The sequence below is a fragment of the Phyllostomus discolor genome, chromosome 9 (genome assembly GCF_004126475.2).
Source record: "Phyllostomus discolor isolate MPI-MPIP mPhyDis1 chromosome 9, mPhyDis1.pri.v3, whole genome shotgun sequence".
NCBI classification, from domain to species: Eukaryota; Metazoa; Chordata; class Mammalia; order Chiroptera; family Phyllostomidae; genus Phyllostomus; species Phyllostomus discolor.
Window position 1 is genome coordinate 51,154,846 of NC_040911.2, and position 26,527 is coordinate 51,181,372.

The 26,527-nt window shown below is 41.3% G+C and overlaps 1 protein-coding gene across 1 annotated transcript in view; it reads left to right on the forward strand.

Annotated features, from left to right (window-relative positions):
* The first annotated feature begins 205 nt into the window (after positions 1–205).
* The window catches only part of GNAL (G protein subunit alpha L), a 168,467-nt gene continuing 142,145 nt past the window's right edge, over positions 206–26,527 (forward strand). The window contains exon 1 of the mRNA XM_028524747.2: positions 206–965. Within this exon, the coding sequence (XP_028380548.1) occupies positions 620–965 (346 nt within the window). The 5' untranslated portion in view covers positions 206–619. The remainder of the gene's footprint in view (positions 966–26,527) is intronic.

Sequence of the window (26,527 nt, forward strand, 5' to 3'; positions counted from 1 at the left end):
ATCCCTTCACCTGCTTTTCCGTTCTTATTTACCAATACCCAAATCAAAGACACAGTGGTATTTTAAGTGTTGTAATGGCAGCTCTGGGTGGGGACAGCACCACCACCGCCACTGTGGCACTGTATGCTGCCGCGCGCGGGGCTCGGGAGGCAGTATTTACGGTATTGAAGATTGGTGCGCACGGCGTTGTTTACGGTCTTGGGGGCCCGCCCAGAAGGCGATACTGGCGGTAATGTGAACCCAGAGGCGGTATTTCCAGTACGTGGATTAGCCAAGGCTGCGGTACTTACGGTAATGGGAGCCGACCAATGTGGCTGTATATACGGTAAAGAGAGCCGCTTGACCAGCGGTATTTACGGTAAGGGGGGGCCGGGTTTGTGGATGCTGGTCAGCGCGGAGGGCTCTCCGCTTTATCAGGTGATCTCCAGCACTGGTGGCCAACACCTCCTTCGCCTAAAGGAAAATGCACAATGGCCCGCCAGGGCAGTGAGGGGCAGTGGCCCTGGGCCCGCACCTCCCGCACCCCTACCCTGGGTCCAGGTGCAAGCCCCTCAAGTCCAGCAGCTGAGGGTCCTGCCTGAGCCTGGCGCCAGCTGACCTCGCGTCGTGCCGTGCCCACATGGGTCTGTGCTACAGTCTGAGGCCGCTGCTCTTTGGGGACGCAGAGGATGCCCCGCGCACGACCTCAGAACCGGCCGTTGAAGCGGCGCGGCAGAGCCCAGTCTCTGTCCCAGCGCTCAGGAGAGACCTTGCTCTGACCCCTCTCCCTCGGGGCGCTGGCAGGAGTCCGGCAGGCGCTGGACCCAAAGCCAACCCGAAGAGGGAATGGAGGCGACGCCCGGACCAGCTGAGCGCGGAGGAGCGCGAGGCCGAGCGGGAGGCGAGGAAAATCAGCAGGAACATCGACCGCATGCTCCGGGAGCAGAAGCGCGACCTACAGCAGACTCACCGGCTCCTGCTCCTGGGTAGGTGTGCTGGGCGCTGAAAGCGCGAATTCAGGGTTGGGTGGGGGTGAGCACCGGCGCTGCTCTGCAGGGCTCTGGCGGCAACGACGTCCCTGAGCGGAGGCCCGCTGTCATCCCCACCCAGGGTGGGCGACGATGGCAGATGTGAAAAAGGACGGTTTCTAAGCCTTAAATCCTACGCAGAATGATTCTTGCCCTGACAACATTTACTTCAGTGATTTGGCTGAGAACGCCCTGTGATTTTGCTCTTTTCTACACCTTGTAGTTTTGGCCAGTCGCTCACTTATTACCAATTAATGAGCTTCTCTGGGAATTTTCCCTTCTCAATTGATTTATTTCCACAATATGTAATCCACAGGGATGGCTAACTCGAGCATCTCATTTCCTGCAACAGTAGTAGTCAGGCTGCACTTCAAGAACACAAATGAAAGATTTATGAACCCTTTTAGCCCGGTCACAAAGCCTTTCTTCCAATCACAGAATAATAGCCGAGTTGTCTGTAGGTGTGGCTTGTTCCCTTTCGAGAAATAACTTCAACAGCTGAAGATATGGCACTTCTGTCTCATTAAGCACAACCCTGGTGCTCTCAGAATGTTTGCTCCTCTTTCAGGAGCAGAATAGCGTGGCTGGCCCCCACAGCTAATCTCTGTACTAACCGCATGCATGAAAGTGGAAGTGAAATCACCAGTGTTTTAAAGTAATAAACTACATGATTTGCCAGTACATTCTTAAAGGTTTAGCTGTAGCAAGCATAAACAGCCCTACAAGTTAACAGAAAAAAAAGTTACATGCTCTCTACTGTAGAAGCAAAGAAAAAAATAATGAATTCCAGGTGTTACTTGTTGCCTTTTAAATTTTAAGGCAAAAAAATTAAAATAAAAAATGTAAGATGTGAGCTTTTGACCCAAATTTTGTTAGATACATATACAGAAGAGTAATTATTCAGGTCTGTACTCTCCTGTGTATAGGGAAAGAACCTAGTCCATGATTTGAGTAAGATCTCTGCTTATAAATGAATGTGACTTTTATTAAAGGTCTAGAAAACAAATCTCAAGTTTGAAACGGCTCACCCACTGCAAGAGTGAAAGATAAAAACACAAAACTAGCTGCAGTTCTGGTAAAATCTCTGGATTCTAAGATAAAAAAAATTGGGGGGAGAAACAAACAAAAATGAAAAAGCAAGTTGCCTGACAGGGGGCAGCAAATCAGGTCAGAAGCAGAGTTCTCATCCACAGTGCTGACTTCCTGAATACCACAGAGCAGTGTTTTCAGAGGTCTGAATTACGGAATTATAACCTTAGAATTTCACACCTCATTAAACCACTGTGTATGTGAGGGTAAGATAGATTTTCAGATATCCCCACATGTGTATTTTTTCTGAAAAGAAATTAATTACAAATTATTACAGCCAAGTGCATCAGATTAAAATAACTCAAAAAGTAGAGTATTGTGGTCTCAAGAAATAAGAGAATAAAATAAATAAGGTCTAGAGTTGTGGCAATGCAATGTCATTTTAATGTGATTGTGCTATCGAGCAGAAAAGGACATGTGAAGCTATGTATGTGTGTGTATGTATATATATATACACAGAGATACACAAACTCGCAATTCTGTGAAAGGAACTGGAAGATAGGATCTAAAGAATGGACTGGTGAGCTCCAAAAGCTAACTTGTAATACACGTTGAAAGACTCTCCTCTTTAAAGACATTTTATAGACTAATGTAGCTTGTATATCACATCGTATCTGAAAAGATAGGGAATCAAATGGCTCACACTTTGGGGGGAAAATATGACATCAACAGTAAAACACATAGTATTATATCAGGTCAATGTTGTTTATTGGCTTTTGTGTATATTTAAATTAAACACAGAAAGGCCCTTAGTTATTTTAGGGTTTAGAATGGATTTAAGATAGAAATCTCTGAATTGGAAGACTGATTTACAGACTGTTAGTATCTTCAAATGCTTGCTTCTGCTGCCATTATGTTTAATAGCCATTTATCTTGCTTATTGACCCCATTCACTCACTTAATTATTCTAGCAGTGTGCACTGGGGGACAGAGAACTCATAGGTTCAGGAAGGACAGACTGGCTTCAGGGCCCTTCCTTACTCCATACCCATTAGTCTAAGGCTAGATCCATCTTCGGAGATAGTATCTCCTCCAAGAGACCTGCCCAGCATCCTCCAGTGGGAATAAATGTTTACTTCCTATATGTCCATATTGAATTCTGTTTGCCATTCTCATATATCACTTTGTTCCACTATGCATGGGTGCTTTCATGTGCTCTGACTCCTCCATGGGTCCATCCCGATGACCTGAGCTTTGTTTCCTACACAAGACTAAGACCTGTGTACCCCACACACTGTTAAGAAAACAGGAGGCTTGGAGCCAGCGTGGCATGAGGGTTTCGTGGCAAGAGTAATGTCCCATTTTAACTTTAGATGGAGCATTCTTTCAGGCATCAGGTGATTGTATCATGTCAGGTGGAGATAAGATAAAAGTTCCAGTTAGGTGGCAGCCAATTCAGAATGGATTATAAAGTCAGAACTGGAGCAGTGTAGTAGGAATGGGGCTGGAATGTTCTTGAAGTGGGCAAGCCAACACATGTGGAAGGTGGACTATGGGGAGGAATTCTCAGGTAACTGTCACATTCAGAGCATGAATTGTGTGTGTATTTGTTGGCTTCAACTGCCACAACAAAATGCTACAGTCTGAGTGGCTTAAACAGCAGACATTTATTTTTCATAATTTAGAGACTGTAAGTCCAAGATAGAGGTCTAGTAGGATTGGTTTCCAATGAGGCCTCTCTTCCTGGACAAAATTCAGTCCAAAACTCATATAAGAGGTTGTATGCCCTGTGTAAAAGAGACAGTACATCCAGCTTCATTCCATTGTTGCCTTATGGGAATATAAGCCCAATGTTGCCAGGTCTTCTGAATTTCCAGAATACGATAGAAATGTCCATTTGCATTTGAAACCTACTTATTTTTAAGCATTGGCTCAAATTAATAAATTACAATTTTTATTATTGATGCAGTCCACAGGCTGCTTCTTATCTCTGATCTATCTTAAGCCACACAGACAGCAGCCCTGGGTCAATGCCAGTTAAAAGCACAATTGGCAAGGCTGGGTGTGAGATCAAAATATTTATCCAAACACACAATGCAAGCAAAGCTACATTCACCATTCTTCAAGTGAATTTTCTGCCAGTGAGCTCGTAATATTGTAGATGACATTAATTTTTCTTCCACATCTTTTGTTGACTATGATGTAAATTCCTGTTCACCACTTTCCAAATGGGGAAAAGTCATTATGTGCCACCTAACTATTTGTTTGACATTAATATCCTTTTGCCAGATAATTATTCAAATTTAAAATGGCCAGTTGTGGGTAGGATTTGTGGGAGATTTTGCTTTATTCAATTATTTCCTGTTGTTTATCTGTGTGTTTGGTACAGTACTTCTCTGCCAGGAATACATTTCAAAAAGGAAGAAATCTATTTGGGACAACTACTGCCTATTTATTTATTTATTTATTTGTATCTGACTGTTAGTGTACAGAGTAGGGTGAAACAAGGTTTATAATTGTTTGTATGGAAAGTAATACAATAGCTAGTAAATAATAATACAAGAATAAACTCTGTGTTTTGCATACTCACAACTATAAACCTACTTTTGCTCTACCCTATAAAACAGAATGCTGGCATGATCTTAATTTATGTCTTTAGTTTCTCTAAGAGGAAATTCCTGGTGCAGTTGCAAAACAAAACAAAAAAAAAACCCCCCAGAACAGCAAAACTTCACTGTGAGGTTTTGAACAGTTTTGTTTTGTTTTGTTTTCAAATAAATGCCCCTTTTTTTTACTTTAATGGTAATGCAGTCAGTGACCAAGACAGCAGTTTTTGAAGTGTGTGGTAGACTTGGGCTGTGTGGAACTCTGGGACACATCCTCATCAATGTGCTGCCTTCACTGGGCCACCACCTGAGACAGCACTGTGGCTGTTGAAGTCAGTAGAAGACATAAAAAATTACAGCTAAACTATAAACAACCATCACTCAGAACCATCAGAAATCAACTTGAATGGAAGGTTCAACAACTGCCAAATTAAAGAATCCACATCCATCCAGACTGGCTGGAGGGGCAGAGACACAGAGACATGAAATGGACTGGTTCCACACCCGTGTGTGGTGGATAAAAATTTGGGAGGTATACCTTGGAAGCGAGGATTCCCAACCCCACATCAGGACCACCAGCCCAGGATTTCAGTGCTAGAAAAATAAGTCTCTTAACTTCTGGCTACAAAAACCAGTGGAGCTTCAGTCTGTAAAAGAAACTTCTGGAGTCCCAAGCAGTTCCTCTTAAAGAAACCACACACGGACTTACTCAGACTCACTCCCTCTAAACTCTAGGACCAGGATAGCAGCTTGAAAGTCACCAGCAGCACATGGGGAGGGAGTGAAATGTCTGGCATCAAGGCAAGAGCTGGGGACAGCTTTCTCTCAGACAGGTGAGCAGAGGCCATTGTTCGTTTTCTGAGCCCTCCCCATGCAGAGCCAGCAGGTGGGTACAATATCTGAGACTTCATCACCCAGGCTTATACTTTTGCCCTGTCCTGGAGATCCCCTGAGGTCTGCCCTGCCCAAATTATGGGTCCACTCAAGCTATTAACAGTGGCTTTTCCATATAAATGGCTGGTCTTGGTTCATGCTTCACAACTTCATAAATTCTCTCAAACAAGCAACAGCCAGCCTCAGTGAGCCCCTAGCCCCTATCTATACCTCTTGCTAAGTGGACCCAGGCCCAGCACTAGCCACAGCCAACCTAGGTTCACAGCTTGACTTTGCCTGGGAATCTTTAAGCCCAGCACAAGTAGCAGGCATCTGCAGATTGCTTTGTAACTCGTGCCACATGGCCTTGACTAGAGCACAGTTGGGGGCTGACCTTGGCCTGCACCACCTGAGAAACTACAGAGCCTGCCCACTCAATGGACAGTACATAGTGTCCATGTTGAAGCATCACCACCCTGCTCCTGTGCATTTAATCCTACATGGAGAGTGGAGGTTGGTGGTCAGTGGTCACAGCCCTTGCAGCTAACAGGCCTGGGTAAATCCCTTCCATTAACCTGACAACAGCAATAAAGTCTCAACTATTGGATTGGCCAAAAAGCCCATTACTTTCTTTTCTGTACAATGACTCTAGTACCGCTTAGTTATCTTTAACTTAACTAAAGACAATTTTGTTAGACTGTACTGTCACAGCTGTCATATCAGTATGCATTTTTAAAAAACATATCAAAATTACTGAATTTGTGTGCAGCCATTTTAATATGGAAGATGGAAGAAAACATGCAACATTTTCAGCATATTATGCTTTGTTATTTCAAGAGAGGAAAAAAACACAATTGAAATGCAATAAAAAGGTTTGTGCAGTGTATAGAAAAGGTGCTGTGATTGATCTAATGTGTCAAAAGTGGCTTGCGAAGTTTTTGGTACTGTTGATATTGAATTATTTGGCCAAATAATTCTTTGCTGTGGGGCTGTCTTATGCCTTGGAAGATGTTTAGCAGCACCCCTGGCCTCTGCCCACTAGAAGCCAATAGAGGAAGATAGCCAACATACTCAAGATATCCAAATCAATGAAGTTATTGGTGGAAATGAAAAATGTCTTTTATTTTACAGTAAAAACATAACAAGCTTTTTAGCCAACCCAATACAAGAGGAGGGTATACTCAGACCACATGGAGAGCACACCTCAAGTATTCAGCTTGGGTGATAGGGGAGACTGTGACACTGGACCCCCTACAGGACACCTACTATATAAGGCCATGCTACCAACACAGGGAGTCATAGCAGCTCTACCTAATACATAGAAACAAACACAGGGAGGATACCAAAATGAGGAGACAAAGAAACATGGTCCAAATGAAAGGACAGAACAAACCTCGAGAGAAAGAGCTAAACAAAATGAACATAAGCAGTCTATCAGATGCAGAGTTCAAAACACTGGTTTATACAGATGCTCTAGTAGCTTAGTAAGGACCTTGAAAGCATTAAAAAGATCCAGATAGGAATGAGGGAGACACTAATTAAAATAAAGAACAATTTACAGGGAAACAACAGTAGAGTAGAGAAAACCAAGAATCAAATCAATGATTTGAAACATAATGAAGCAAAAAACAACCAATCACAACAACAAGGGGAAAAAAATCCAAAAATATAAGCATAGTGTAAGCAGCCTCTGGGACAACTTCAAGCAATACAACATTCACATCATAGGGGTGCCAGAAGAAGAAGAGAAAGGGCAAGAAATTGGAAATATATTTGAAAAAATAATGAAAGGAAACTTACCTAATTTGGTGAAGGAAATAGACATGCAAGTTCAGGAAGCACAGAGAGTCCCAAACAAGATGGATTTAAAGAGGCCCACTCCAAGACACATCATAATTAATTGCCAAAGGTTAAAGTTAAAGAGAGAATCTTAAAAGGCAGCAAGAGGAAAGCAGTTAGTTACCTACAGGGGAGTTTCCATAAGAGTGTCTGCTGATTTCTCAAAAGAAACTTTCAATCTAAAAGAAATTGGCAAGAAATATTCAAAGTCATGAAAAGCAGAGACTTATAGCCAAGATTGCTCTATCTGTCAAAGATATTTGAATGCAGGTAAACCTTTCTGAGCTTCAGTTTCCACATCAATAATAATCCCAAAGTCACATGCTTACTGAGAGGATTAAGTGAAATTAGTTGAAATAATGTATATAAATTTGCTTAACATAGAGATTAGCACTCAATAAATTGGTACGATCCCAGGATCCTATATTCAGCTGAATCAGTTCTCTCTGTGATACCTATACTCTGAATTGTAATCTAAATGGTAACATGAGGTCACACAATTCCAAAAAGCTAATCCTGTTCCACATTTACACAACCACTCTAATGGAACCAGAATTTAAATTCAGGCAGTCTGGCTTCACTGCACAAAATCGGCAAATGCCCAAGTGGCCTGCTATAGACAGTCGCAATGGTCTAGTCAAGATGCATGAAGATGTGGACACAGGCAGATTTAGTAATGACAGGGAGGAAGGAAGAAACAGACATGGTTGTGGATATAGGCAAAATGGAATCTAGAGAACCTGTTGACTGAAGAGGTAAAGGAAAAGAAAAAATGTCAGTGGAGCACTGCCCAGGTAGCTCAGCTGGTAAGAGCTTCATCCCGATACACAAGGTTGCAGGTTTGATTGCCCACCAGGGCACATACAAGAAGCAACCAATGAATGCCTAAATAAGTGAAACAACAAATTGGTGTTTCTCTCTCTCCCTTCTTTTCTCTCTAAAACCGGTTTTTAAAAAATTGTTTTTAAACGTCAGGGGAATGGGGTATGTTGGTGAATATTCTCCATTGTGAGGTAAGATGGGGATATTTCCCATAACAAGGAATTTAAGAGGAGGAGGTGGGTGGACTGACATGAATTCTGTCTGGATGTGTTGAAGGTAAGACACCCATGAGAATCCAGTGGCATTTCTGGGAAGCAGTTGGGTGTCTGCTGTGGGGATGGAGCTCAGGGAGCTGACTGAGCTGCAGATGGACAGGCAGAAATAATAGACTAGCACCAGATCCTAAGGGAGTGGGCAGCCACCCCAGGGAGAGTGTGCAGAGAGAGAAGAGAAAAGAACCTAGGGCAGTAAAACACAGAACCTCATCCTTTCAGAAGAATGTCGGAAGAAGAGAAGTATGAAGAATAATAAAGACAGCTGGGGAAAGCCAATAAGGGAAAGAGTTTTGGGAATAAGGGAGTGATCAGCAGTTTCAGGTGGGAGCTCAAAGATAATGAGGACTGAAAAGAAATTCATGGGGTTTGCCATTTCATGAAATAGCAGGTGCAGAAGGCTAAAGATTATAAAGATGGAAATAGTCAAGCAGTCATGGTAACTGCTCTTGGGAGGACTTTGGCTGTCCAGTGGAGAAAATTTGGAAGGACACAAGTGCAAGTTTAGAAACTGAAATGGTGGCTACCTCCTGCAGGTGAAGAGACAGAGATGGGAGAGGAATGACAAGATCTTTGTACTCACCTGGTTCCTGATAAAGCACCAGCTCATTTGGCACAGGTCACATGTCTGCTCTCTAAGCATTCAGATGTACAGACTCAGCCTCAATGCCTCTGCCACAAATAAGTTTCCTGTTAACAATGTCACACAAATTCATAATGCCAGTGAAATTCTTTGGTGGCAAGCAGATATTTCAGTTAGAACCAAGACATCTAGCAAATTCTTTAGTTGATTCAGTTAGTTTATGGAAAGTTTTCATGCACAAGATTTTTACAAAGATTAGGCCTAACTACTAGGGCCTAAATCTAATAATCAGGAGATTACATAAATAAATAAGCATAAACAAAAAACCCTAAATGATGGTTCCTTCCCCCATAGCACCCAGAATAATTACTTCATGTCTAAATTTATTAATACTTGTTATTTTTTAGTTGGTTTCAAACTGAAACAAACTCTTTAATCAAAAAAAAGAGAATTAGACCCTGACAGCTGAAGTAGTCACTCTAAATATGTTTAGCAGCCATGTGAAAACTGTGCCCTTTTGTTTTAAAATTCCCTTACTAGGAATGAACAGACAGAACACAGGGCATTTGGGGACAGTGAAACTACTCTGTGTGATACCACAATGGTGTACACATGTCATTCATTATGCAGTTATCCAAATCCATAGAATGTGCAACACCAAGAGCGAACCACACTGTATACTGTGGACTCTGGGTGATGATGGTGTGTTAGTGTAGGTTCCTCTATTGTAACACAGGTACCGCTCTGGGGGAAGTTGATAATAGAGGAAGCAGTGCGTGGCGGGTAGGGGCATGGAGCAGATGGGAAATCTCTGTACCTTCTGATCATTTTTGCTATGACCCTAAAAATGCTAAAAAAAATTGTTTATTTTCTTTTAAATCTCTTACTAGGAAACGAGAAACAGTCAAGGAGGAGCTGATGTTTGCTTCCTTTATGAGCAGACCTCAGACGTGAGATCAGGCCTTCCTTTTAAAAAGCCCAGAGAATTGACCAAATTAGGAAAGATGGTGTCCTATAATTGAAAGCTGTAGTTTATGTATAAGAAAGCATCACTTAAAAGCATTTTAACTACAACTCTAGGGGGTAAATTATTCCCAACCAGGGAGGCTGGCACTGCAGATCTAGCATCTACCTGTTGCTGGTGAGCCATGCCCTCCCCTGTACCTCCAGGCTGCCCACATCTGTTCTGTAGAGCTGTCCTCGCATCCCTGTGCCGCCTTCAGGAGGAATCACAGCATCATCATGCTGTTACAAGGAGTCATACTAATGCCACTGAAGACACACAGGACATTGAGGGGCCCGCCATCAAGTCTCCTGCTACTCTTATTTTACTTGCCTTCTGGAGGGAAATGAGGTTGCAGGCTGTCAGACAGTAAGCAGGGGCCGGGCCATGGTACAGCTGCTGACCAGGAGAGGAAGGATGCAAAGTACAACCGGCTGAGCTTTGCTTTAAGCCAACAGAGGAGACACAGAGAAGGTCTGCATCTCCATGCCTTGGATTAGCGTTCACTTCATGTGTTTTTCTGTACTTGAGTGAGTTTTCACTCCAGGGAAGTGAAATATGACCTAAAAGTTTCCCAGAAAAAACTCAGGAAGAGGATATTTGGCATAACAGGAGAGAACAAAGAGCAAGTATGTCCATATCCTGAGCTACATAATTGATACAAGGTAAAAGGTAGCTTTATTCATAGAATCACTTCTACTCACAAACCACAAACATTTTTTTGAGAACCAATTAGGTGGCAGTTGCTTCTCTGGATAATACAGAGATTCCAAAAGGTAGAGGACATAGTCTCAACCCAAATGAAATTCACAGTGTAGTCTAAGAGAAATGACACAGTCCTAAAAAAGAAATAGCAATGTGAGTGTGGGAGTGCTCTGTGATGAATGGCAGCAGTAAGGGTCAATTCTGTTATCACAAGGATCCACGAACAAATCTCTTTAATCATGACAGATAACGCTGCCCTGTAGGAGGTGTTATTAGTAGGGAGCATGGGAACATAGGAACTTAATTGCTCAGGAGAATTTTGATGTTTGCACATAAATGCACAGTGTTATTATCGATCCTGGTGGCAAACTATCAATAGAAGCATTGGGACACCTGCTGGGGGTTCACACCTGGCAGCCTCATTTCTCTATTTATCAAGGAGCCCTGAAAGGGCCCACAACCCCCAGGATGTGGCAGAAATCTGGGGTGCTTACCAAATAAGATTAATGGTTGCAGAAGACAGAAAGTTTGAGTGACAGTATATAGTGGTTTCTATATCCAACCATCAAAGTGCTCCACAAATCAATATTAGAAGATATATTTTATAAATTATGGGACAGTGACTATAAATCAGCATAAAGGAAAGACACTATGTTCTGTTAAAAGAAATATGTTTGTTGTGAAATTCAGGAGCTACTAACTTGGTCCCCCAAAACTGTCTGCAAAAGCAATGAATATTCTGCATATATACTACTATTGTAAGAATACCATCAAATTTTTTTCTAAGTTCTGATAAAAATGGTTTTAAAACATTTAGGGGACAGGAGGAGTCCAAGCATCAGCCACACTTGTACAGTGGTGTGTAAGGAATTTTTTTAATCCTCACTCAAAGATATGTTTATTGATTTTAGAGAGAGAAGAAAAGAGAGAGAAACATTGATTTGAGAGAGAAACATCAATCAGTTGACTCCCCTACATGCCTCAACTGGGCTCGAACCCACAACCTTTTGGTGTAGAGAATGACATTCCAACTGAAACACCTGACCAGGGTATAAAGAATTTTTGACAGTAGAGTTCTAAGTTAGCTCTTTTTGATTATGGAAACAATTGTAAGAATAAATGCCAAGCCACAACATGGAATCTTTAACTTGACTACAGAGAAGCAACTGTGTCCAGGGAGCATCTGAGAGTATGATTTTACATCTCCCATCTGGGAGGCCAAGCCCACATTTCTAACCATTTCTTCATAAGTGGCTTCTCTGTAAAAGGTGGCAGGTTGAAATCACAAGGCATACATGTACCTAGACCCAGCTGAAGGTAGGCCAGCTACCAAAATCTATAGACACAAAATTCACCACTTTGCAGCAGCAGAGCAAGACTCAGAAAGCAAAAATGACTCAAGGGAGAGAGCAGGACAGAATTTGATCCAGGACAACTTGGGCCTCATATTCCCTGAGACCCCAAGGGCTGGTCAGCCTCAGAGGCCAGTGTAGAAAAAGCCCACAGCCACCTCGAGAAGAAAGCCTAGTAAAGGCCAAAGCCAGCCTACCCCAGAACAGTTTAAGTTACAAATCAATCAACTGTGTGATTCAGGGAGCAACTTGTACGTTCTGAAGAATTAGTGCTGTGTTGTGGGCTATATGATTTTTAATTCAGGCTCTTACCAGGATGTCTGTATATGAGGCCATCCTCAGGAACTCATAGCCCTGTGGGAAGACAAGGGTATAAACCAGCCATCACAGCACCCACCCTGCACAGGAAGAAGAAGGAAAGGAAAGGCAGAGGATGGGATGAGGGAGGCAGGAGGAGAGGGTGACCATGTATTCCAGACAGGTTTCTCACTGAAAAATCCAAATACACTTAGAGAATATATTTCTGTTTTTAGAGTTAACAACTTTTTTCCTCATTTTGAAGAGTTTATTGGAAAATAGCATATTAAGGTTCCAGTTAGAGCAGACAAAAGGAGGAACACTTGGCACTTTCTCCATAGTTGTGTCAAGATTCTGCATCTGGAGAAAGCACATTTGTTCAAAGTCCAGGTTAGAAGTGCCCTAATTGACTTACGTGAACTTCCTGTGAAATATGAGAATGTCCCTCTTTGTGTGTGTATGTGTTATTATAGGTTTTCATTGTACAAACAAATTCATTATGCTGGAGAGAACCAGTAAAATGCCATGGGGTAAAACAGCTTTTTAATGTCTTTCTTCCCTTCCTGTACCAATAAGGGACAGTTCCATAATTCTTTAACTCTGACATTATTTTGAACTAATACTTTATTTTAGAATTACTTTTTAATGTAACAACATAATGAACATCCACTATTGATAAGTGTTTCATACAACTAAAAAGCATGCAGAGCTACAGCTGATATACTTTGCTGTGTCTAATGGAGAATGTTTATTGAATATTCAGATCCACTTCCCTCTTTTGGTCTAATGGTATTTTCTCAGAAGGAACTGCTCCTGTTTGGGCTTGGATGAAGTAATGATTCCAGAATGGGGCGAGGAGGGCCAGTGTCGATGTTCCCAACCTGTGGACACTGCGGAACTCCACATGGAACACGGTGCATCCTGCAAAAAACTAGGAAACACTGATATATTTAATTCTTCATGCTAACGAAGAACAAGCTCATCAACCAAAAGCATCCACAAGCCATAAGTACACAACATACAGTTACTTCTGTGAGCACACTGTGAAAAGACATGAAGACCGCCCAAATGAGAACAAGTAAAGACTGTTTATTCAGAGCAAGAGGATCAGCCACCATCACTTGATCGGACAGACTCAAAGGAAGGCAGAGGGATGGGAAAGCTTTTTAGTGGAAAAAAGGAAAGGTTGTTGGTGTGGGGAAGCTGTAGATGGGTTAAATCGAAGTAGACATCCTATCTGATTGGTTAGGGGTGCACAATTTGGCTCTCTGGCTGGTCCTCAGTTGAAGGTGGGGGCAAAAATCAGGGAAGCTGTCAGTTATTACTCAAGTCTTGGCTATTTGGGGCCATTACATGGGTTACTGTTTGGCTTCTTGGAAGTTTGCTAGAGATAGAGGTCTCACTTCCTGGGCTGGTTACCGCAGATGGTAGGTTGGTCTCCTGGGCTAGTGGCTGCAGGTGGTGGGTCAGAGTTCCATTTCTATATATGGTAGATGCACTGTTTGTTTATATATTCGGTGTCTCTGCACATACACTTAGAGGGGCATAATCGTCTGAACTAGCAGAGAACCCCAGCTGTGCAGGGTCTGGAACAGACTCCAGGACCAAACCTATTTGGAATTCTGGCCCTTTGTCCTCTGGAAGGTTATTCACCACCTCTGAGCTCCCTTTCCTTGATTATAACATGGATGTGAGAATACTTTCCAGAAGAACCATTATGAAAATTGAGTGAGCTGAAGCACTGTGACACACAGCAGGGTCTGGTGATTTCATTTTCCTACTTCCCTGTTCCTGATGCCCCCCAGTTCACACTGCAGTGTAACGTCTGGCATGTTGTCCTTCCCAGAAACACTGGCACTTTAACAAGGGACAAAACCTGGGCTTGATCTCAAGGCTCATCCTAGAGTTGTGCAATTTTTGAGGAGTGCCTCCTGTGCCAGCAACTAAACAAATCACAAAATAAGTGAAGATAAGAGTATTAGTTTCTCCCACCCTTTCCATAAACACTCCTCTTCCTAGGGCCCCACCCATGAGTTACCTCTATCATATTCCATCACTGCTATCAGCTGAAGGGTAACTAGTGAGCACTGGGATTGCTGAGAGGGTTGCAATTTTAAATAGCCAGGAAGATTTTGTTGAGGAGGTAGAGATTTGTTCCAGGGCCTGATGGAGATAAAAGGACCAGGTAAACGTCTGGAGAAGAGTATCTCAGGATACAGAGAGGCAAGTGAAAATGCCCAAAGGTTTTCATGAGCCAGGTGTGTTGTGGCCAACCACATATGTGTTGCAACCCTTTAAGGCCAGGCAGGTCCATGGTATTCATGCAAACAGAAAAATATTCATGGAGCTGTTGGGATGTCTGGCATGCCTTCATGGGTGCTGCAAGCTGTGTGTCTGCATGTCTCGTGTCATAGCTCCAGCTCCCCAGAGTGGCACCCATCATGGCACCTGTCTCCTTGCATGTCTCATCATCATCACCCCCAGCAGGGAGTCCTTACCTGTTTAAGTACTAGAGGGGAACAAAGCTAGAAAACTGTCAGAACATTACAGAATAGAATATAATTCTGTGCCTGCAAGCCCACTTCATGTTATGGGAACATTTTATCTGGCCTAGTCTCAAGGCTATAACACTGGTTATCAGGCCCCTCTAAGGCTATGAGAACACTGCTTCCCTTAGCTACCCAGACACCTGGGTGAGGAAGCCAGACTGCCTCCTCCTACCTTACAACATAGTAACCTGTAAGGCTCTAAAGGGACCTTGGATTTTATTCTGGCTATTTGTGATAATCCGAACAGTCATGGAGGCTTGGGATGGGGCAGTAACATTGGAGTTGTGAGCAGCAGTCATATTTTAGATAGATTTGGAAGGTAAATTAAAAAATTACTGATGAATGAAATGTAGGTATAAGAGAAGATGGATCAAGGGTTATTGTTATTGTTGGGGGTGGGGTACAACTAAGATTTATTCAGTCCCTCTGGTATACAGAACACTATAACTAAATATGTGAGTCTCATGTATCTGAATTGTATGATTACTGGAAAAAAGTATCCTCCCAATTTAAATTGAAAGTGTTTGATTTGCATTTTTTTGAAACTGATCTTCTTTATGGTCCTCAGAGAAAAACTGACCTCAGTGAAGCTGTGCTACAGAACCAGGGGTTTGTAGAGTCATGTCCACTGTCTGAACGTCCCACAGTTTGTTTATTCCTTCACCTATTGAGGACATGAAAAAAGTATAACAACAAGCCAGGCCTTAGACAGAACATTTCAGTTTAGCCAGGAAACTCTTCTTATTCCTCTTAAGAAAAAAAAAAAACAAGTTACTTTCCCTACTTGTAAAATGGGATAATAACCTACCTCATTGGGATTTTCTCACCCCTGTGCAGGGAGGGGGAGCATAGTGGTATGGGAGCAGAGGAAGCCTAGGGGAGTTTGGAGTTGCAATGATGGGGAGTTGGTAGAACAGGCTGTGAGCTTGAGTGAGTCATGCTGAAGGGAGGATCCAGAACCCTCCTGGGAACCCACCTATGCAAGAGCAGGCATCACAGTGACTCCTGTGCAGGGCTGAGGCTGCTCTCTGTGCTGGGAGGAAACGTCCTCAGAGTACCCATCTGCAAAGCACTTGTTTTCCAGAACTTAAGAAGGAATCTGCAGACTAAAGGCAAAAAGATTTAAAGCAGACATTTTCCAAAGAAGGTACAGGAAGAGCCCATAACTACCAACAACATTTGTCATCAAGGAAATATAACTAAAATCATAAGTAGCAATTCACACTCATTCAAATGACTTGAAGCCAGCAACACAATGTTGACAAAGATGTGCAGCAACTTTCTCTCTAAGGGGCAAAGGGGTAAGAGGTTAAGTTGGCAGGCCTACATCTCAGCACAGCCCTACCACTCCATCCTGACCAGGAGAGCAGCCCCTACCGTCCATTTGTGTTCCACTACAACTACTTACATGCCTTAAATTTGAATTTCATAGAATTTTTAAGTGTCATGAAATATTATTCTTCTTTTGATTTCTTTCCCAACCACTTAACCTATTCTTAGCTGTTTAACAAAAATGAGTGACAAATTCAAGTTTGCTAAACCCTGATCTAGAAGCTAAACTCACTCTTTGTTGGTGGTATGAGTAAAACTATACAATTAATTCATCGAAACACTTAGTATTTTTTTGTGAGGGGTTGAACAGATATCCTGTGACCCAGCAATGCCACTCCTACGATTTACCCAAGAAAATGAAAATGTGTTTATATAAATACTTGTACAAATGTTTATATCAATTTCATTCAAGATAGCCAAAATCTGGAAGCAAGCCAAATTTCACTAATAAAAGAATGAATAAACAATTATATATGTACACATATACACGCATATTCATACAGTGAAATACTCAACAATAAAAAAACTACTGATTGATAACATGGATACACTTTTAAATATTACATACATATACAAAGAGTATACTGGAATATACAAGAGTATCTGCTTTTGATTGTTTTTATATTGAATTCAAGAACAGGTAAAAGCAAGCTATTATTATAGAAGTCAGAGCAGTAGTTTCAGTGGGCAGATTTCTGGAAAAGATCCCGAGGCACCTTTCTGAGGTCATGGAAATGTGCTGTACCTTAATTGGGGTTGTGTAAACATGTCAGAACTTAAAAAAAAGTTCACTTAAGATCTATGCATTTTATGTTGTTTTAAGGGGGAATGAGTTCCCCTTAAAAGTGGTGCTTGTCATGTAGTAAAGGCTTAGTAAAGGCTCATAGATATGTTAAAACACAAGAGGGGGACAACTTCTAGTGTCCCCTCATATAATGAGATAGTGAATTAAGGCTTGCTGCACCAAACCTAAACCAATATGCTCAGCACAGAAGATCCTTACGGTTTGTTGAATATTATTCTAATGACCCCAAAGGTTAAACACCAAACTCTAAAGTGGGGCGAGAGTGTGTAGCTAATTTGTGCATCATATAGTCAGAATCGAAAGAGCAGTTTTGTGTTCAGATCGGCTGCCCATTTCAATGTTTATTGAGCTCCTAGATGATGCCAACCATCATGGGAATATCCAATATCTGCACATTATAAAACTATACTGGCTTTATTGTTGGGGTCTCCTACTAATATAAAGCCATTCGTTGGGCAAACGGTGTAGGGAAATTGTACATGATGTTTTAATTGAGACTTTCCATGTACTTGATAGAATTCCAACTGAAACTAGTGTGAGTAGAAGTGGGAGTACCTCATGCAGCCAGGAAGTGCATATGCCCCGACAGCCAGTGGTGACTCAAGCTCTGTCTCTCCATGTCTCAATTCTGCCATGTTCTGACCACTTTTTCAGCAGGGCACCAGCAACTCCAGCTTCACAAAGGTCAGAAGCCCAGTGGAAAGGACTTTGGAGTCTGTAAACAATTCCAAGCTGGGTAACACAAGTGAAAGCTTAAAATTGTTTCTAACTGGTATTTGTTCTTTCCCCATACCTCGGAGTTGGTTTTTAGACACATTTATTTAATATACTCTAAAATTATCTCTGAACTTAATTTCAACATTAATTTTTATTGTTTTTTTCATGTTTTTATTGTGTTTCCTCACAATGATGAAACAGACAGATGCATAGATATTTGCTCCTTAGCAATGTGAGAAAATGAAAATATTCCTGGATTCCTGTCTTAAACAGTGATTTCATAATGTATAATACCAATCAATATTGCAAGCTAAAGATGCTTGTGCATTAGAAGGCAGATTATTTCCTTAGGAGTCCATGGATGAATGACAGATTCCTCTCTTGGGAAAAATCATAGGCATCACTTAAAGATTTCAGAGTCGGAACACATTAGCATGGGTGGACCACTTAGCAGATAAAGTCTCATCGAGAAATCTCAGAATCACTGAGGAAAAATACCTCTGGCATCATATATATTTTAAAGATTTTATTTATTTATTTATTTTTAAAAAGAGGAAGGGAGGGAGAAAGAAAGGGAGAGAAACACTGATGCTTGAGAGAGACATTGATCGGTTGCCTCTTGTCTGTGCCCCAACCAGGACCAAACCCACAACCCAGGCATGTGCCCTGACCAGGAATCAAACCAGTAACCTTTCACTTTGCAAGACGATGCCCAACCCACTGAACCACACCAGTCAGTGCGGGCAGCATACTTTTGATTTGCCATTTGGCCGTTGTGGTCATAATTTGGTGTTTGGAAGTAAATAAAATATTTAAGCCATATTTCTAAAATCCTAGGAATGACATTTCTAGGGGTATGGGATTGTGATTTTGAGTCCTCTTGAATATCACATCATCTAACGTAGAGAAATGAAACATTTTTCCTCCTGAGAGATTAGAAAGAAAACAAGCCTCTGCCTGAAGCCTGGTTGTTTTGTGGCTCTCCTTGACCCAGCTGATTGCTTGCCACTCCCCACCCATTTTTTATTTGGTGAAATACCACCAAAAACTACCATTCTGGGAGCACGGTACATCTGTCTCTCTCTGTGTCCCTCTCCTTTTGTACTTCTCCCCACAGGGTGTTCCCTCTGCCTGGCAAACTTGTCCTCTTTCAGCGTACCTGCATGAAGTCCATCCTGTGCTTCACAGCTCAGCTCATTCATCACTTTCTCTGCATAGAGGACTTACTTAATGCCCATTTTCTTTCCCTGAGTAATAGCCTCTTTTCTTTGTAGAACTTAACACATTTTGCAATTATATCTTCTTTCATGTGTTTGCTTAGTGTCTGAATTCAGTAAGCTCCTGCATCTGAGTTCATCTTGTGTGTTTTCTACTCTGTTTCTAATGTCTTGCATGACTCCTGAAGGAAAGTTTTTTGATAAATAAATGAACGTCAGTATAAAATCAAAATGTTAATAAGCAAAAAGGGTCTCCAGCACCAAGTGTAAATGCCCATGGGTGTCCACCATCTCCCTTTGTGTCCCAGCAGGTAGATGCTCTAGATCCAGAGTGCAGGATTAAGATAGTAAACTTTTCTTTTTTGGATGTTACTTTGTTTTATTTTTTTTAATGAGGTACAACTGACCTGTAACTTTGTATTAGTTTCAGATGTCCAACAATAATGATTCAATATTTGCACATACTTCAAAATGATCATCGCATTAGTTTAGGTATCATTCATCACTACACAGTTACAATTTTTTTCTTGTGATAAGGATTTTTAAATTTACTCTCTTAGCAACTTTCACATATACAAGGTCTGTCTGGAAAAATGTCTAGCCATTGGCAATATAATGAGAACAGTTTGGGGAACATCAGTGTAACCTGGTAGCCAAGGAAAGTGGACTGGAATGTGCATGCATGAACAATGACAACTTCACTGTGCTAGTCGATGGGGGTAGTATACACCTTTAAGGGAGCATGTGTACTGTGTGGCCATCACATTCAAAATGACTGAGTGAGTAGAGCAACGAATCTGTGCAAATTTTGCATTAAACTTGAACATTCCTCTGCAGAAACTATTTGGATGATTTAGAAGGCTGTAGCTATGGGCAACTGGTAATTGTCAGCTTCATCACGACAATATGCCCACTTATTCATCATGTTTTGTGCAGAGTTTTTTTGGTGCAACATCAAATCACCCAGGTGACTCAGCCCCGTTACAGCCCAGATTTGGTGCCTTATGACTTCTGGCTTTTCCCAAAAGTAAAATCATTTTTGAAAGGGAAAGGATTTCAGACTGTCAGTGAGATTCAGGAAAATATGATAGGGCAGCTGATGGCAATTAGGAGAACTATGTGAGGTCCTAAGGTGCCTACTTTGAAGGCGGCTGAGGTGTCATTGTCCTATGCACAATGTTTCTTGCATCCTCTTGAATAGATGTTTCTATTTTTCATATTACATGGCCGAATACTCTTTGGACAGACTTCATATAACAGTATTATTATCTATAATCACCTTGCTGTACATTACATGCTCAGGGCTTACTTATTTTATAACTGGATGTTTTGACCATCTTCACTCATGTCTCATGAACCACTCCTCCGGTGAACCCACCAGACATTCTCTTTGCCATCTACTTGCTGTTCCTCTGCCTCACCTGGCCCTCTGCCCCTGGAACCATGTCTCCTACATCCCTAAATGGCTATGTCCTCCCTATATTTTAAAGGCCATCTCAAGTGTTATCTTCTCTTTGAAACCTTTCATGATCCCCTCTGTTGAAGTCTCTATTCATCTTATATGTACTTTCCTTCTAATACCTTTTACCTTATATTGTAGATATCTATAAGTTTAGCTTAAATCCATTATCAGTTTATATGTTCTCTGAGAGTCGTATTCATTCTGATTCACCTCTGTATTCTCCATGCCACCTGGTAGAATCTGACATAAAGGAAATTAGAAATAATCATTGACAAAACAAATGAGAACATGGAAATCTTGCTGTGCATTTAAATTCCAATCCAAAAAGATTGCCATATTTTTTCATAATTGAAATATAATTCACAAACAATGAAATTAACCCTTTTTTAACTTATATGGTTTAGTGGTTTTTAGTGTATTCACAAGGTTGTGAATTCATCACCATTATTCTCTATTTTCATGAGATTGACAATTTTCGACATTTCACATAAATAACCATACAATATTTGGTCTTTTTGTCTACCTTTTTTCAGTAAGCATGATGTTTTCATCCATGTATAACATATATCAATATTTCATTTCTTTTTATGGCCAAATAATATTCCACATTTTATCCATTCATTTAGTTGACGGGCATTTGCATTGTTTCTACTTTTTACTATTATGAATCATGCTGCCAAGAATATTAATGTACAGGTTATTGTGTGGACATATGTTTTCATTTCTCTTGGGTATATATCTAGGAGTGGAACTCCTGGGCCATTTTACATTTAACATTTTGAGGAACTGTCAAACATTTCCAAAGCAGCTGAATCATATTTCCACCAGCATATATATGTGAGTATTACACTTTTTCCACATCCTCACCAACATTTGTTAACTGCCTTTAAAAATTTTTTTACTAAGTGTATTGATTTTAGAGAGAGAGAGAAACATCAATGTGAGAGAGAAACATTGATTGGCTGCATTGCATATGCACCCCCCGCTGGAGATTAAACTTGCAACCTAGGTATGTGCCCTGATCAGGAATTGAACCCTCAACCCTCTGGTGTACAGGGCAGTGCTCCAACCAACTAAGCCACACTGGCCAGGGCTGTTATTATCTTTTTTATTAAAGCCATCCTAGTGGGTATGAAATGGTATTTATGTGCTCTTGACTGGCATTTCCCTTGTGACTAATAATGATGAGCCTCTTTACATATCCTGATTGGCCATTTGTATGTCTTCTTTAGAGAAATGTCATTCAAATCCTTTGTTCATTTTTTTAAATTGGGTTATCTGTCTTTTTATTTTTCAGTTGTAGTAGTTCCTTAAACATTCCAGATACTGGAACCTTTTGTTCTTAATCACATGTAACTCTGTACTTTATGTCCTGACCCACAGGATATCTGTCCAATAGTGAATAATGTCATGTTTTGCCTCTATTTTTATCATTTGAATTGTGTTGTACATGAACAATATCAAGAATCTTAATTCTAAGATTCTAAATGTGGACTTTACAAACATATACAAATTCAGGGGGAATATACAAATTAAGATGTTGATAACTTTGAAACACTGTTTTATAAATGTAAATGCTAAATGGCATAACCCAGTGATGGATAATGAACATGATACTATAACAACTAACAGCTAAAGTACAGGGACATTCAGAGAGATAGAAAACAACAAAATTAGGAAGGGGGAGGGAAAAATATGCTTTGTATTTTTCAAATAGGTATTTCCTGAGCTTTGCTTAACTGACATGTAAGAAATAGAAAGCAAAGAGAAAAGGAGAAACAAACCTACAAGGTCCTACTGAGAAGAAAACGGAAGTGGTGCCTGGCAGGCAGTCAGCACTTAACTTTTTCAGAAAGCGACATTACTATCTAGGCTCGGGTTGGGTTTATTCCTCAAATCAGCCACCAGGTGATGCTGCCGCACAGGAAAGCTAGATTGTCCTGCCTGGCTGGCAATGGGAAGTGGGATTTGTTGCAATTGGTCAAAAGTGTGCCAGGGCCACTTGGATTCCATGCTGGTAACCGGGAGGTGACTGCCACCCAGGTGTGTGTCCTGTTAGAGAGAAAATTAGCGTGCATTAAGCTACTAGATGTGAATCATGAGTACTAGACAGTTTCCTCTATTATCTTGTTTCAAAGGGAAGTTAAAGTGCTCTGTTCATCAGATGAATGCCATGCCAGGTTTGTATGTGGGAGGGATGGCGGGCAGGTGGCAGGTGTGTATGTGGACACTGATGGGGCCTGGGAAGCACACTGCAGCATTCTCAAGTTGGAATTAAAGGAGCACCAGAGTCCCAATCCCCCTCTTAGTGTGTTCTCTTTTTTCTCTTCTGGGAATATTTTTTTCTGTGGTAAAGAAAATCCGAGCCCTGGACTTGTGTACACATGTGATTCTGTATAATCCCAGAAAGGTCACGCACCACTCTTGAGTCTATTCCACAAAACTGTTCCCATCCCCTCTGTTCCCAAGGAGGCACATTGCCTCTTAACTGCCAGTCAGTTCCAGTTTTGTCCTACCCATGATCAGTTCTTACCCTAACAATTATTTTGAAACTAAAACTCCTTCATCGGTGTCCTGTTTCTGACCATGCTGTGGCTTCTCATGTCCTTGGGATGAACAGTAGAGTCCTTAATGGAAGCCACAGCCCACCTGTGTAAGTCCCTGACTCCTTGGGACAACCCCACCTGTCATCAGCAGTCCATAAATACTTGTTGGGAGATCAGTGATAAAATCCACAAATGAAATCTAACTACCAAGCAGGTGAGAAGATGAGGAACTGAAGGAAAATTCAGAGATGGAGAAGTAGTTCTTATCTCTCACTAAGTAATGTATTAGAGAGGATGTTTTGTGTGCCATGTTGCTGGGAGGTTTGCATGGGTGTTGATTTGAAGATCATCATCACTTTCATAATCATTTTCACAGCACTAGTGCTTTCTTTTCAACATGCACAGGTTAAGGTGGGAGAGTGGCTTCGTCCTCTCAGACAGTTCTTCATTGAGGTGAAGCCATCTTTCCAGAGGCCCATTGGTTTCTTGGCAGAGTTGGAGAGTTAGGGCAGGGCAGCAACCCGTTCTTTGCATGAAAGGATAAAATCACAGACTGGATTAGGTGAAAATTATCACCACTGGAGCTCAGGGGCTGAACACATAGTGGTGTGGCCTGCATGCTCTTGGGGGCAGCAAGCTCTGGGTAAGTTTAGCAATGACTTGACAATTTACATGTATAATAAAAACATGATTAACTAGAAAGTTTTCAAAGTTTTTCTTTTTATTCTGTACTCACCTTTTAAGGAATGGGGATGACAAAGAAATGAGCAAATTTCTAACATTAAATCAACATGGGATCCATACAGATTCTGTCAGTTTCCTACTCTGTTGTACATCTGAATTTTGGTGTGTGTTTTTTAAGCATAATATGCAGTTTTAATTTCTGTTCCAATACACCCAATCAAAGAACATCAGGAGCCAGAAGTCACAGTCTTCACATCACCAGTACTTTACCAGTAATCTCGCAGCAGTAATTCCAGTTTGGGGTCAGTAAAAGAATCGATATCCAGAGGTCCTTGAAACATCTGGAACTTGGAACCAGTCAGAGACCTCAGATTGACACCAGGCCCACATCCAGATCCTGGTGTCAAGAGCCTTCTCACCCAGTGATCACATGTCTGATGATACTGAGCAATTAATATCAATTATTTCAGGTACAATAATGACATTACAAATGTATTACTTTAAAAGAGCCTTTATTTTTTCAGATACACTAAAAGATTATGGGTGGTATGAAGTCTGCGATATGCCCACCACCACCCTCTGGGCAAAATTCTGGAGCAGAGGTTTGGTGAAAAACAAAAGGAGTCTTTATTCAAAACCTACAGTTTTGTAATAACAGCTTTCCACGTGCATTAGTTACTTAAGCCTATCAACTGAGGCTAAAATCTTTGAGTTCCCCCAACATTCCCCCTTTTAGTTTTTAATTACTTTATTTCTATAAGATTAGTTTACAAACTAAAACAACATAAGATACAAAAGTTACACAATTTTGGAAGAAGGGGAGCCTTCTGCCTCAGAGCCCATACCCTCTACAACACCCAAAGAAAATCAGCCCTGCCACCCTCTCTCAGGCCAGACCAGTCCTAGACTGTGCCTGGAATTTCTTCTCTCATTTAAAATACCATCATTTGAAAAACGCAGTCAGCTGCAGCACCACCACCCAGACATCCCTGAGGAAGAGCAAGAGAGCAAGTCTCTGCCCTCCTGTTTAAATCTTCTGGCCCATAATTCCATGCACACCAGAGGTGTTCAGCTTCTCAGCCAATCCCATCTTGGGCTGTTTACCATTGCCTTGGCAAACTCCTCCTGGCCCTTCCCCAGTGATCTGATCAGATCTCTGTGTATCAATATGCCAGGAGAAGGCAGAGAGATGAGGGAACTGATGCAATAAGATGAGGCATGAGTTGATGACTGCTGAAGCTGGGTGAAGGGTTCATGGGATCCATTATATTCTATCTGCTTTTGCATATGTTTGAAATTTTTCCATAATACTTTTTTTTAAAGCCTCCTGCATGGAAATATTTCAATGTCTTGTGAAAGAAAACAACACTAGAGACGGCAGAGTTCTGATAATTTCTTTTGGTTTCCATAAGATCCTGTAAAATCAAAGACTGAGAAGATACTTTGAAAACACTTTATTTGGTTAAACAGGAATGTAAAACAGTATGTTTTACAAATACATTCAATAAAGTTAAAAAGTATTTCCTGTTATTCGTAACTTTTTAAAAAAAGTAATTCTACCATAGGAAAATCCATATGCAATAATGCATCCTTTTTCCTTTATGGATTATAGATTTTAAAAGGATGATAATAGTGTTTGTGGAAAACCTATGTCTATAAATATATGGTTTCATTATCATACTTTAGGATATAGAAAAACAGAACAGATTACGAAACAAATAAAAGTGAAACAGCTGAGTGTTGGGAGTTTTCACATTGTTGCTCACAGGCACGACACAGAGCTAGACTAGTGGCAGCCCTGTGTGAGCCTCATGGTCATGGAGAATATGACACTGTGGTCTAGCCCAGGGCCCTACCCACCTCAGGACATTGGCTGAGGCTGCATGTAGAGTTTTTCTTTCATTTACTCAGTAAGCATTAGTCTGACAAGCATAGTAGAAAACAGCCTTTGGAGGTTTTATCCTAGTAGAGAGAGACCAGGCTTCACAAAGATCCACAGCAATGGGGAAGGGAAATAAAGAACCAGTGGGACTCAGATGAGGCCAGTAGCTAAAAGACCAGTGTTCCCTTCAGGCAGGAGTCCTTGAACTGAGCCTAGGATTTCAGGAGGACTTGCACAGATGTGCAGAGATGCCAGAGGAAAGCACTCCAGATGAAGGAGAAGGCTGAACTCAGGTGGGAAATGGAGAACGCCAGGCTAATGTGAGCCTCCCATGACACTTAACAAAGTGCTAATAATGTGTGGTGTTAACAAGAAGGTTGGGTTAAATGGAGTGAATTTAAATTATACTTGTTCATTTAAATTATACTTGGCCCCTTTAACTGAAAAGAATACACATTCAGGAGGATGGAAAACAAAAGTGAAAACCTTCCTTTCTCTGGTCTCAGCAGTTTACTGGGGACCATCAGGCTCTCCTATTCACAGATGAGAGTCTGTGACCACAGATAACAGTAGACAAGCAGAGGAATACTGTCTGTGTTGTTCTGCAGCCTCCTGGAGACTTAACCTCACTTGTCAGTGCATCTCAAAATCTAATATACTTTCTTTTTTAAATTGATTTTAGAGAGGGAGAAAGTGAGGAGGAGAGAAAGAGAGAGAGCAGGAGAGAGAAACCGATTTATTGTTCCACTTATTTATACATTCATTGGCCGCTTCTTGTATGCACCCTGACTGGGGATCAAACCTGCAACGTGGTGTATGGAACAATGCTGCAACCAACTTAGCCATTCAGGCAAGGGTAGTATATTTTCTTTACATGGAGGCACTAGATTTTTTTAATTGAGGATACTTCTCTGTGGCTTTATTTTTAATGTAGAGGTATTGGTT